The following is a 14,111-nucleotide window of genomic DNA, read 5'->3' on the forward strand; positions in this document are numbered from 1 at the left end:
TTGAGTAAGAGCGGGGTGCTTGGAGAATGGGGGCTCTTTTACGAAAGAGCCAGCTCACGTGTGGGTTCCGTCGTGGGCCGTGTCCGCACACCGTGCGCGTGGGCCACGTCGGTGGCTCGCGTTGCGCGTGTTGCGGGAGCATGGGCCAAGCCGCGAGTAGTGGGCCGCGCGGTGAAGTTGAGTTCATTTCTTTTTCCAGTGAATTAATGAATGTTTATTCAATTTAGTTTTAAGTTGATCTTTGTAAAATTGTAGAAAATCTATCGGTATCCAAAAATAGTGAAACAAAATTTGTTAGGTAAAATGCTATCTATCTGTTGGTGTAGTTAGTTTATAGTTAGCTGTGATAACGATAGGTTCATAAATTCAATTTAGAAAGCTTAGTATTATGTAGTTTAATATTTGTAGAAATTTTTGTGGCAAATTGATGGTAGCTTTAGCCATGAAATTTTTACAGTAGGTTCATTAGATTATTATGTACTCACTATAATTTTTTTGTGGCCCTAGAGTAGGTGGATAAATAAAGTAGCTAGTACTCCTTGTTTTATCATATATAAAATAAATTGGTATTAAGAGTAGAAATGCCTTTAGTTGTTAAGGTAGTACATGCCTTGTTTCATACTTGTTAGTGGAAACAATAGGTAGCATAGTACCTTAGTCGGTATAACTAGCTTAGTAGCTTAACAAATGTATTTGTATTTTAAGAGTTGATGTTGTCGTATTACTAAGTGTTGCATCATTATTTCATGCATGTAGATCACGAGTTGGTAGAGTTTGTGCCTGCGGATGAACAAGACTACGAGGAGATTATTAAGGAGTATGAGGAGGAGGTTCTCGTATAGGAGGGAGTCCTAGAGCCGTTCGTTGCTGACCTTGTTGGCACACCACCTGCCCAAGGCAAGCCCCGATGCATAACCCTTATTTTGAATGATCGCTGAATATATATGATGTGCGCTTATGTTACAGGTATTTTATGGAAACTACAAGCATAAATATATCTACCTATGAGTTCTACTAGTATAGGTCGAGTATTTGCTATGCTTAGGCTTTCGGCAGCGTGACTAACCTGCTATTACTCACAATAGGAAAAAATTATGATCACTCATGATAAATGGTGGAAAACAATAAATGGTGACCGGGCAGAGATATGGTTTGGGTATTGCTGGGTGTAAGAGATTGTGTCCTATGGCCAACAGGGCATAGCTTGGTTACACTTTGTCCCTGTCTGTGTCGGTTAAGGACCGGCCGTTGCATTGGACGCTAGGTAAGTCATAAACTTATTATCCCGAGCACATACTTGGGTATGGACGAAGGGAAGACTTGTTGCTCTCTTGTTGTGGGATCCGGCTCTTTCTGGACCGACTGATTGGAGGCAGGGATGGTGTAGGTCCTTGTACCGCACTGAGTCCGAGACTCAGGAGCGGGGGCTTAGAGCCCAAGTTTGGACAGGGACTTGGACCCTAGGACAGGAGGGTGATGGGTTGGTCATGCTTGTGCCTGGGGTACAAGCGGGGCATGTGTTTTTGGGTACCCAGCTAAGGGCATTGATTTATGAATTGCTAGGCAATCAGGTATGGCTTGTCTAAACTCTAGAACCGTAGTAAGAACTGAAAGACGAAAGGTGATGAAATGGAACCGATTGCTCAACTCTTGCTTGAAAGTAGAACACAAGCTTACATAGAACGGCTAGATAATAAATTAATCATGGCTGCTAATAATAACATAAATATGGACTCACTATTAGTATTGCTTTCTACAAAAAGAAAACCAGCAAACCATAAAGCTTATCATATTCCTTGGAGTCAAGAAATTATTCCCACTAGTTGGATAAGTCTTGCGAGTACATTGTATACTCATGATTTATTTACCCCTGTTGCAGGTACTGCTTGAGACGTAGCTGTTGTGTGATGGATTCTTCTGGTAGGCACAGATGGATCCTTATTCATTATCGATAGATGTTTATTTTTATTCCGCTGTTTAATATTCCGCACTTTGACTTTGGAAATGTAATAATGTAATTTTAAGAACTCTAGATGTATAAAATGGATTAAGTATTATAACTCATTCTCATTATTGGATCCTTGGGGAAAAATGTGGATCTTTTGAGCTCTCCCATGGGGTGTGCCTGATGGAACCGCTCGTTGTAGCTTGCTTTCGGGGTACTTAGTGTTTGATGGAAGACGAGCGCCTCCGTAAGTATGTTATTTCACACGGTTCTGCCACACTAGGGTCCGTGAGTCCGTCTGGCCCAATCCCTCACCCGCGCATGATGCCTGGTTCCATGAGTCTGTATTGCCCAATCCCTCGCCTGCCTTGGCTATGCCCGACGCTTGGGTCCATGATTCCGTCTCGCCCGATCCCTCACCTATGCCTAACGCCTAGATCCGTGAGTCTATCTCGCCCAATCCCTCATCTACCTTGGCTATGCCCAACGCCTAGGTCCACAAGTCCATCTCGCCCGATCCCTCGCTTGCCTCAGCTACGCCCGATGCTTGGGTCCGCGAGTCTGTCTCGCCTGATCCCTTGGTTGCGCCCGACACCTAGGTCCACGAGTCCATCTCGCTTGATCCCTCACCTACCTTGGCTACGCCCAATGCCTGGGTCCTCGAGTCCATCTTGCCCGATCCCTCGACCGCGCTCAATGCCTAAATCCATGAGTCCGTCTCGCCTGATCCCTCGCCTTCCTTGGCTACGCCCAACGCCTGGGTCCATGAGTCTATCACGCTTGATCCCTCACCTACGCCCAACGCCTAGATCCATGAGTCCATCTCGCCTGATCTCTCGCCTACCTCGGCTATGCTCGACGCCTAGGTCTGCGAGTCTGTCTCACCCAATCCTTCAGCTGCGCTCGACGCCTAGATCTGTGAGACCATCTCGCCAGATCCCTTACCTACCTTGGCTATGCCCGACGCCTGGGTCCACGAGTCAGTCTCACCCAATCCCTTGGCTGCGCCCAACGGTTGGGTCCGCATGTCCGTCTCGCCTGATCCCTCACTTGCCTCGGATGTGCCCGACGCCTGGGTCCGTGAGTCCGTCTCGCCTGATCCCTTGGCTACGCTCAATGCCTAGATCCATGACTCTGACTCGCTCGATCTCTTGCCTGCCTCGGCTACGCCCGATGCCTAGGTCCACGAGTCCATCTCGCTCGATCCCTTGGCTACGCATGAAGAGTTAAATAACTTCACAAGAAATCAAGTATGAGAATTAGTAGAGAGACCAAAGGGACACAATGTGATTGGAACCAAATGAGTCTTTAGAAACAAGCAAGATCAAGATAGGATAGTAGTAAGAAACAAAGCAAGATTGGTAGCACAAGGCTATACACAAGTTGAAGGTCTTGACTTTGGAGAAACATATGCCCCGATTGCTAGATTGGAAGCTATTAGAATCTTGCTAGCCTATGCTTATGCCCACAACATCAAGCTCTATCAAATGGATGTTAAGAGTGCATTTCTTAATGGTTACATCAATGAAGAAGTATATGTTGAGCAACCTTTCGGTTTTGAAGATGATAAGAAGCTCGACCATGTGTATAAGTTGAATTGAGGGACATCCTACTCTCTAAAGGGTTCATAATGGGCAAGGTTGACACCACTCTTTTCATCAAGAAGATTGGAAAAAGACTTGTTTATGTTGCAAATCTATGTTGATGACATCATATTTGGATCAACCAATCAAGATTTTTGTGATGAGTTTGGAAAGATGATGGCTAATGAGTTTGAGATATCCATGATTGGAGAGTTGAGTTACTACCTTGGTCTTCAAATCAAGCAATTGAAGAATGGTACATTTGTGAGTCAAGACAAGTATATCAAGGATATGATCAAGAAGTTTGACATGAGTGATAGAAAAGCCATTAGCATACCAATGGGAACAAATGGCAACTTAGATAGTGATGCAAGTGGAAATATAGTGGATCAAAAATTATATTGGTATATGATTGGAAGTCTACTCTATGTGACCGCATAAAGGCCGGATGTCACGTTTAGTGTATGCATATGTGTAAGATTTCAAGCCTCACCAAGAGAAAGTTATTTGAAGGCTACTAAGAGAATATTGAGGTACTTGAAGCATACACAAAATGTTGGTTTGTGGTATCCCAAAGGAGCAAAGTTTGAGCTAGTTGGTTACCCCGACTCGGATTATGCGGGATGCAAAGTTGAAATAAAGAGCACCTCGGGCACATGTTAATTATTGAGAAGATCACTTGTTTCATGGTCATCAAAGAAGCAAAATAGTGTTGCATTATCAACCGCCAAAGCCGAATACATATCCGTCGATAGTTGTTGTGCACAAGTACTTCGGATAAACGTCACTTTGAGTGATTTTGGAATCAAGTTCAAGAAAGTGTCATTGCTATGCGACAATGAGAGTGCAATCAAGATGACCAATAATCTGATTCAACATGCAAGAACAAAGCACATTGATGTCCACCACCATTTCATAAGAGATCACCAACAAAAAGAGGACATTTGCCTTTAGAGTGTAGGCACCGAAGATCAACTTGCCGATATATTCACTAAGCCATTGGATGAGAAAAGGTTTTGCAAGCTAAGGAATGAGTTGAACATATTGGATTTCTTAAATATATGTTGATGCACCCCCCCACTCATATGACATGCCTCTCCTTTGAGCAATCCAAGGTAAAAGTTAATTGGCATGGCATACATCCTTGCTAAGGACTTGTTTAGTGTATCTAGACATCTTTCACATTTAATAGGCTCATTCATAAAAATCAAATGAATTTGATGGTTGTATGGTACCACTATTGCTTCTATGCTTATTTTGATCTAGTGATAGCATATGACATGTTTGTGGGCTTGTAAACCTAGTGTTTGATCTAGAAAATAAGCTCTAAGTGTTTAACTCAACATAGTACAAGATAACCCTTATTTGGAGGTGTGAAGAAGCTTGTCCTTGGATCAAACCGAGTTAAATGTCTTTGGCAAGTATTCTAGATTGAACCAAATTTAGGAAAATGCTCCTCACCTCATTGATTGACATTGATAATCTCAACCTATCTACTTTTTGAACCTTTGTGGTCACTGATGAAAAAGAGGAAGAAAAACAAAGATATTACTGATATTAGTACATGGGGAGAAAAATAAAGATATTAATGTACTAAGATGGTGAAAAGATAACAAAGGGGGAAGAAATAAAGATATAAGTGATAGGAGGAGAACTTGACATAGGGGGAGAGATATGGCAAGAGATATGACAAAGAAAAGGAATCAATTAAAATGTTGAGCACACAAGTAGGGGGAGCAAGCTCATAAACTTATATGATGCATTTGAATGTGCATTTCATATGTTTGCTTGCATGGCAAAAGTTTTAATTTTTAATATTCATGCTTGTGTGGTGTATGCTAGTTATAGGTTTGAATGATGAAATAAAAATCTAGCACGCATAAGTTTATCTAGTGATTTCATTTCCAAGTGTTTCTAAGTGGTATCGAGCTAACCATGGTGCTAAGGATGGTATAATGGTGCACTCCGATTGGTATCACGCTTCAAAGGTCCATCTTTTATACCTTAGCATCATTTGGTAGACAATGTCTTCTATATTTCCTATTTAAGCATATGTGCAAGCTTCAATCCAAACTCTTAGCACATATATAGGGGGAGCAATTGCTACCATTTGAGGTTCATGAAACTTGTCCATATCCTATTACACATGGTAAATATGCTTGGGCAAGTAATATGGATTCAATTAAATTTCAATTCATATCTTTGTGAAAGGGTTGCCATCAATTACCATAAAGGGGGAGATTGAAAGCTCTAGTTTGGTTTTGGTGAATTGATCAAACCCTAAGTGCTAACCAAGTTTATCAATTGATCATGAGATAGGTAGCACATTCTAAGTGGTGAAGCAAATGAAGATCATGACATGATGATGGTGATGCCATAGTGATGATCAAGTGCTCGGACTTAAAAAGAAGAAAGAGAAAACCAAAAGGCTCAAGGCAAAGGTATAAATAGTAGAAGCTATTTTGTTTTAGTGATCAAAACACTTAGAGAGTGTGATCACATTTAGGTTCGATAGCCGTACTATTAAGAGGGGTGAAACTCGTATCGGAATGCGGTTATCAAAGTGTCACTAGATGCTCTAACTCATTGCATATACATTTAGGATCTAGTAGAGTGCTAACACCCTTGAAAATATTTGTGAAAATATGCTAACACATGTGTATAAGGTGATATACTTGATGGCTGGCACATTTGAGCAAGGGTTAGGAACTTCACCGGTGCCCTATACAGAAAAGACGGAGATCACAGGAAGTGACCAGACGCTGGCCTCGGTTGGACCAGCACGTTCGGTCAGTAGAAGCTACAAAGACGCTGGCGTCGGTCTCTGACCGAATGCTGACAGGGTGCGTCCGGTCCAGCTGACGTGGCAGCGCATAGGACAGTCACCGTGTGACCGGACGCTAGGTGTGTCCGATCGAGCACGCGTCCGGTCATGAAAAGTCATCTCTGGATGCTTACTAGAAACGACCGAACGCTGGGGTTCAACGTCTGGTCACTTTGAGCTGCTGCGTCCGGTTGTCACTTGGCCATTGAGATCAGGCGATCAAGATTTGAAGAGAGGGGACACGTGGCACGCATCGCGTGACCAGACGCTAAGGTCCCGCGTCTGGTCAATATGATCGGAGCGTCCGATCACCCCGTGTTGTGCCCAGTGAAGGGGTACAACGGCTCTATTTCGTGGGGGCTTCTATTTAAGCCCCATGGCCGACTTAAGCTCACCCTCTTGGCTATTTGTATTGACATAGCAACCTTGTGAGCTTAGCCAAATCCCTCCCACTCATATCTATCATTGATTCATCATCTTTGTGAGATTGGAAGAGAATCCAAGTGCATTGCTTGAGTGTTTGCATCTAGAGGCACTTGGTGTTCGTGTTTCGCTGCGGGATTCGCTTGTTACTCTTGGTGGTTGCCGCCACCTAGACGGCTTGGAGCAGCGAAGATCGTCGAGCGGAGGGTGGTGACTGTCTCTGGCTCCGATCATGGTGATTGTGAGGGGGTTTTTGACCTTTTCTCGGCAGAGAGCCAAAAGATACTCTAGTGAATTGCTCATGGCTTGTGTGATCCTTATCTTGTGTTGGTTGTGCGGCAACCTATTGAGGATTTTGACGTGTGATGCCAATTAGCGCGTGAACCTCCAAGTGAGTGAATCGCCACAATGAGGAGTAGCTACCCGGCAAGCAAGTGAACCTCGATAAAAAAATCATTGTGTTCATCATTTGATTCCGAGGTGATTGGTCTTCATTGGTATTCTTTCTTATGATTGTTTGGCTCTTTCCTCGACACGATGGTATAAACATCTTGCTCACTCTCTTTATATTACCGCAAACTAGTTGTCAAGCTCTTTAGTGTAGCTAGTTGTGAGAGCTTGTTAGTTTGGTTAGTGTGTCTCTTTAGTTAGCTTTTGAGAGCACACTAACTTAGTGTAGTGTCATAGCTATTGTGTGGATATAAACTAGAATTATGGTAGGTGGCTTGCTATTTTAGTAGGCTAGCGCAACACTTGCTTCGCTTCATAATTGTCTAACCGGTTTGTTAAGTGTTGTTATAGATTTTTAATAGGCTATTCACCCCACCTCTAGCCATTAGGACCTTTCAATCATGCTCCTAGAAATGATGGGTCAGAAACAAGAAAAAGAGGTTGCGCCCACCAAGGTGCACACACTCACGTGCGCTGACAAAACCCTCCAGGCGATTCTGCCCGAATCGCTCGGAGGCTCAGGGGTTACACCCGCGGGTGCGCTCGCGCGCACCAACTGTCGAAAACAAAAAATTCTTCCGCTGGCAACATGAAAAACCCCAGACAATTCTACCGAATCGCACGGGGCTCGGGGGCTACACCCACGGGTGCGCTCGGGCCCACCCGCTGTCAAGACTAAAATCCCCTAGACGATTCTACCCGAATCGTCTGGGGGCTCGGGGGCTCCTGTCGGGCTCATAAACTCGAGGTCCCTCATAGACCTGCTTCACAGCAAAAGCTCAGCCCAGTAGACGACGTTGTGAACGGCGCGCAACTCCTGGGCCAGCCTAAAAACCCTCACAACAGGCCAGAAGGGCGATCCTGGCTCGCTTCTGACTTTGGCCCGCCTCTCCAACCGAAAGGCATGACCAAGGAGGAATGACACTCGTTTCTGACTCTGGCCCACCTCTCGGACCGAAAGGCCTAGCCAAGGAGGAACGACGCTCGCTTCCGACGTCGGCCCATCTCTCCGACTAGAAGGCCTGGCCAGTCCGCCTCCGCCTCCGACCTACCTCTCCGATCGGAAGGCCTGGCTGACGCTTACTACTTTTCTTCGACTGACGTAGTCGGAACCAACTGGGACCAATCGACCGAGGATGCCCACTCGGTGAGGACCCAGGAAACAAGCGGAGCAAGAAAGGCAGGGCGTTCAAGTCAACCGCAATACCAAGGATCGTACCCTGTACACCTACAGCATAGTACCGACAAGGCATGTCAGAAGGGTGCCCTGCCATCCTTCAGGCATGTCAGAGCCTCAACAGTGTTGTGGGCGTCGACGTTTGCCCTACAGTATTATGGGCACCCTCAACTCCCATACCAGGCAAACACGGTAAAACCCCCCGCATGCCTTTAGGCATCAATAGTATGATAGACGCTGACATCTGCCATACCAGAAGAAGACGGAACCTCCCAAACGCATCTGACATTAACAGTGTTGTGGGCGTCTACAATCATTATTGTACCCGACGACGTAGGCAACAAGACTTAATATCATACATAAACTCTCTCTCTCTCCCACTTGTAAGGTCATCCTCTTCATCTATAAAAGGAGATGCGCTCTCTTCTAATGGGGGGATCAATCTCACAGATACACAGACGGCAAACTTCGAGCACCTAGGCTCAGAAATAAAGTCACCAACCGATTCAAACTGGACGTAGGGCACGTTGTCTGAACCAGTATAAACCCTGCGTCATTGAGTGCTAGCTCACATCCGATCACAATAAACGGCACAACTACAAATATTTACGTGCTGATCACTTTCTGCACCGACACTCCCTCTTCACCATGCCTCTCGCTCGCCTCGGCCTTCTAGAATGCAAGGACTCGCCGCGATCTTCTCCATCGGACTTGCTGCGGCCTTTCCACCAGAGCGGCGAGCTCCGTGCCACCGGCGAGCTCTAAACCGGTGAACTCCACGCGCCGACGAGCCTCTATTTCCAAACATCAAGGAGATATTACGCTAAAAGCGCGTGTTGCAAATATATGTTTCAAGCGTTTCAGAGGTATGTTGCAACTGTTTTATATCGGTGTAGCAAAAATAGATCGAGATGTTGCACATGTTGCAATGGCTATACACGTATGTTTTAAGTGTATATTCCGGCTGTTTTATCTGTTTCAGACGTATGTTGTAAGTGTTTGATCTGGATGTTGCAAAAATAGATCTGTATGTTACATATATATGCATGGTTGCAAGCGTATGTTAAGCATTTTCAGTTGCTTCTGGATGTTGCATATATTTTGCAATGGCTACACACGTATTTTTCTAATGGACATACATCGTAAATATTTTAGTTGTTTTAAACATATATTAAGTATTTCATCTAAATATTATAAAAATAGATCCGGTGTTTTTAACGGGGCTCACCTGAGGATGAAACGAGGCGCGGCGACGAGCGCAAGAAGCGGAGGGGGACGGCGGCAGGGGCACAGGCGAGGGCATGGGCTATCCCCTCTTAGGCCTTGTTTAGATCACCTCCAAATTCCAAGTTTTTTCACTCTCTCTCCATCACATCAATTTTTAGCCGCTTGCATGGAGCATTAAATGTAGGTAAAAAAATAACTAATTGCACAGTTTAGTTCGAAATCACGAGATGAATTTTTTGAGCTTAGTTGATCCACGATTGGACAATATTTACCAAATAAGACGAAAGTGCTACTATTCATCAGGTTGCAATTTTTTGCAATCTAAACATGGCCTTATACGAAACCAAATAACTTTATCTGATTGAGTGGGACCGAAATAACTTTACAGGGCGGGAGCTGCGTCCGGACGTCTCTTGATGCCGAACGTTGGCGTGTCCCATTGTATTGTCATTTTGCAGAGTGGCAACCAACCGGAAGTCCGGTTCCGGCGGTTCTTCCACCGGGCACCGTACTCCGTACGGGATGGTAGGTAAATAAAGAGAGTGATGACCGACGAATTCTGAGAATATGGATATGGTTAGCTCGTTAACAGAACACCAAGGAGCTAAATATCGTTACTAAAACAGAGAAACCAAACCATTTTTCATAAGTACTGACCGATACATTAAGACGGAGCAACTAAATTCCCGAGCTGACAAACCTAGAACAAGAGCATGAGAAGGTGTTATTCCTCTGCGCTAGTAAAGTATTCAGCTGAGGCGACTGCAAATGCCGTCTCTTTGCTTCGTTACTCGGCGGCTGGAGCGATGTGCTTCCGGTGAACCAGCGGATCGGAGATCAGAAGAACGCCCGGCTGCCATAGAACACCTTGGGAGACGGCTTCTCCTGCTGCCCTGCGGCGGCCGGCTTCTTCACCGCGCTCGAGTCGGCACCAGTGGAGTCTGCGTCGGGTGTGGCTGCTGCGGGACTGCTCTTCCCGCTGCTACCGTTGTCTATGTCCACGGCAGGGAGCTTCATTTTGGCCAGGGAATCCGTGAATTGCTGCATGCTCTTCATGTACATGTCCATGATCTGGTTCCCGTCCACCTTCACCTCCTGCTCGATGTTGACGCTGATCACCGGCTTGTCCACGGCGGCCTCCGACGCGGCGCCGGGCGAGTTCGCCGCCGGGACCTCCTGGACGGTGCGGGACGAGTCGACCTCCGCGTCGGCGGTCTCCGACGCCGCCTTCTCCTTGCGGTCAGCCGACGAGTGGGCGTTCCCGGACGGCTCCGAGCTGGAGTTGGACTGAGGGGTGGCCGGGAACGCCGCGGCGGCGGGGGACTCCGTGGTGGACACGCTGCTGACCGGCGTGTCGCTCCGGAAGGCGCCCACCGAGTCGGCGGTGCTGTTGTCCGTGGAGAAGCTCTCCACGAGGCGCACGCCGGCGTCGTGGCTCATGGTCGCGGCGCCGTCCCCGTGCTCTGAGGTGAGGAGGCTGTCGGAGCTCTGCGTTTCCACGGCCGCGCACGGCAGCCTGGTGTACTCGGAGACCATGATCTGGTTCTCCTCCACGAGATTCAGGTCCGGGAACTCGATCTTCTCATACTCCTTCCCGTTCCCGACGCCGTCGGCGGCGTTGTTCTCCGGGTCGGCCAGCGCCGGCTTGGGCGTGGGCGAGATGGGCACGACCTCCGGCACGACCCCGATGTAGGAGAGCTCGAGCTGCAGGAACCCCGACGGGGTCTGGAAGAGGTCGCTGGTGGTGAGCGGGAACTCGCGGGCGAGCGTGCCGCCGTCGGCGGCGACGACCTCCGGGAGCGGCACGAGCGCGAAGCCCAGCAGCTGGTCCTGCAGGTAGTTCTTGACCCGGCTGAGCATCCACACCTCGCAGCGGAGCGCGGCGTCCACGTCCCCCGCGCGCACGCCGAGGCGCAGCGACTGGTCGAACACCGGGTTGCGGCCCCCGCCGTTGACCACCTGCGTGGACGCCGCCGGCGCGCCGTCCCCCGGCAGCGAGAGCCGCGCGTACACGTCCTGCTTGTGGTAGATGCAGATGTTCTGGATGTCCCGCGCGCTCCGCACGTGCACGTCGACGTAGCCGATCAGCTCCGCGCCCCCGGTCCCGTTGGCGGCCGCCGCCGTCGCAGACGCCGGCGCGGAAACCGCTCCTCCCTTCTGCTGCTGCGGCTGCTCCATGACGAGACCACACCTTTACTCCTCCAAGCCTTCAACTCTGCGTCCACGGCAAAGGGGAAGCAACAAATCAGACGAAACCCATATAATAATATGACGCAAATCTTCTTCTACGGAATTCAGCGCCGGTGGGAGGGGCAGCTGCATAGTCGAAATCCGAGAAGTTGGTGAAGCGAAACTGTCGGCAGATGCTCACTACACTAACCGGAACTGCACACCACCTCCACAAGCTTCTTGAACAGACTGGTGATGGGGGCGATTCCTCCTACTCGATTCAACGCAACCACGCAGCTGCTGAAATACAAATACCCTGCGAACCCACTGGAGCTCCGGCAAAAGCGCTGCTACTGTCATCACTAATAAAGAAAGGAGTTCACGATGCGTAGGTTTCCATCCCGATAAAAGCGAAGCCAAGGGAAAGCGCGAGAAAGAGCTCAAATCCCAGGAAGAAAAGGCGAGAGATCTCAGAGCAGGAGAGGGAATTGAAGCAGATTCGTGATGCCGCTTCTTACCCTGTCCGAAGTGCCGGTGCTGCTCTCGACTCTCGAGAGAGGGACGACGACGAGGGAAGCAGGGCCACTGGAATCAAGCGGAGGAGAGCGAGCGGCAGGGTGGGGGCTCGAGATATAACACGAACTCCAAAGGGGATTAGGGCAGTACTAGTAGTAGTAGATTTTTTTTCTTCTCTAGCTGGCTTTGCCTTTCTTTTCTACCCCTTTACCTAACTAAGCTTGCTTTGCTTTTATTGCCTTGTTTGGCCGAGCCGTAGCGTTACCGCAGTGCCTGTTTTTTCCAAAATTTTGTAAAATTTTTCAAAGTTCTTCGTCACATCAAATCTTTGGACGCATCCCTAAAATATTAAATATAAATAAAAAATAAAACTAATTATATAGTTTAGACAAAATTCACGAGACGAATCTTTTAAACCTAATTAAACTATGATTAGACACTAATTACCAAATAACAACAAAAGTGCTACAGTACCGTTTCCCAAAATATTTCGCCAACTAAACGAGTCCGTAGTCTACTACTGCTGCATGTGCTTCCCTGACTGGCCGTTGGTAGTAGAGCCGTACAGTATTCAAAGGCGCTAACAAAAAATACTTACACCGTTCACCCTATCCTGACCGCATACGTAGCAATCATGCTACTGTTAGAACGCACGTAAATTAAATAAATAAACAAGATGGTTTAACAAACCCCAGCTGGATAGAGTTGAAGAAGAGGCCCCAGGAAAGGCCGCGAAAGGGGTCGCAGAAAGTCCGCGCCCGGGAGCTCAGCTCCCCCGGGGGGGGGTCACGGACAGGGCACTTTGCGCGGTTTTTCACCGTGGTGACAGCCCGAAAAGTCAAGGTTGTTTCGCAGCGGCCCCGGCTGCGCTCGCCTTGGCGCCTTGTGGCGTCAGCGCGTGAGGGGGAGCGGCCAATGGCGCGGCGCCACCTCCGCGGGAGGGCACACGGGCCGCAGTAGCGGAGCCTCGTGGAGGCCAACCTGGGCATCGGCCGCCCCCCTATGCTCCACTGTTGTTACTGTAAATGCATTCATTGTTTCGTGCGATAGAGAGAAGAAAAATATTTAAGTAAGGCTGTGTTTAGTTTCTAAAAAGTTTTCTAAAAAGTGCTATAGTATCAATTACATCGAATCTTACAATACGTGCATGGAGCATTAAATATAGATAAAAAAAACTAATTGTACAGTTTGATTAAAAATCGTGAGACAAACGTTTTGAGCTTAATTAATTCATAATTAAACACTAATTACTAAATAAAAACAAAAGTACCACAGTAGCTAAATTCTTAAATTTTACGAACTAAACGCAGCCTAAAAACACAGGCAGTCTATAGTTGCTAGAAGTTAGAGGCAAGTTGAATTAGCCCCTAGTTTGATGCCACGCTCCGCCGCTGACGAGAAAGGACCCTTTTGATGGGCAGGCCGCGTTGTTTAATGGGGGCCCGGGGCCGGGACGAACGAACCGCGGCAGGGCGGGCGTGGTCCGCGGGCGGGCGGGTGGGGGTGGGTGGGCGCGTGCCGTGCCCGGCGTCGCTGTCCGTTCGCCCGCGCTCGCACGCTCGCGCCGGGTTTTTCAAAGCGGATATCATCATCTCGCCGGGCCCTTTTCCGCGTCCGTCCGCCATCATCGGCTCATCGCGAGCGGCCGGGCGGGTTCGCGAGGCGGGTCGGCGTGGCGTGGCCTGGCGATGCCCGCGGCGGGGCCGGGCCGACCGCGCGCGTGCGCTGCGCCGCCGGAGCCTGCAGCCAGAGGTGGCGACCGGAACGAACGACCAGCCTGTTCTTTGTTGGTTTCAC

General features: G+C 48.1%; 1 protein-coding gene across 2 annotated transcripts; it reads right to left on the bottom strand.

Moving 5' to 3' along the window:
* Window positions 1-9,944: 9,944 nt before the first annotated feature.
* Window positions 9,945-12,473, bottom strand: LOC136547059 (hyphally regulated cell wall protein 3-like). Of its 2 annotated transcripts, XR_010781472.1 has the most exons (3): window positions 12,317-12,473; window positions 10,287-11,844; window positions 9,945-10,188 (listed from the first exon to the last, which is right to left on the bottom strand). XR_010781472.1 is itself a non-coding variant. In XM_066539027.1 (2 exons), exon 2 carries the CDS (start codon window positions 11,805-11,807, stop codon window positions 10,467-10,469), a length of 1,341 nt encoding a protein of 446 aa, XP_066395124.1. In that variant the 5' UTR covers window positions 11,808-11,844; window positions 12,317-12,473; the 3' UTR covers window positions 10,244-10,466. The 2 variants fall into 2 exon arrangements, 1 of the variants encoding a protein (XP_066395124.1); XM_066539027.1 differs by lacking the exon at window positions 9,945-10,188 and having other exon boundaries at window positions 10,244-11,844.
* Window positions 12,474-14,111: the final 1,638 nt, after the last annotated feature.

This window comes from Miscanthus floridulus, chromosome 3, assembly GCF_019320115.1.
Source record: "Miscanthus floridulus cultivar M001 chromosome 3, ASM1932011v1, whole genome shotgun sequence".
NCBI lineage: Eukaryota > Viridiplantae > Streptophyta > Magnoliopsida > Poales > Poaceae > Miscanthus > Miscanthus floridulus.

Excerpts from the sequence above, each read along its gene's own strand:
- LOC136547059 (XM_066539027.1), bottom strand. The coding sequence starts at position 11,807 with ATGGAGCAGCCGCAGCAGCAGAAGGGAGGAGCGGTTTCCGCGCCGGCG.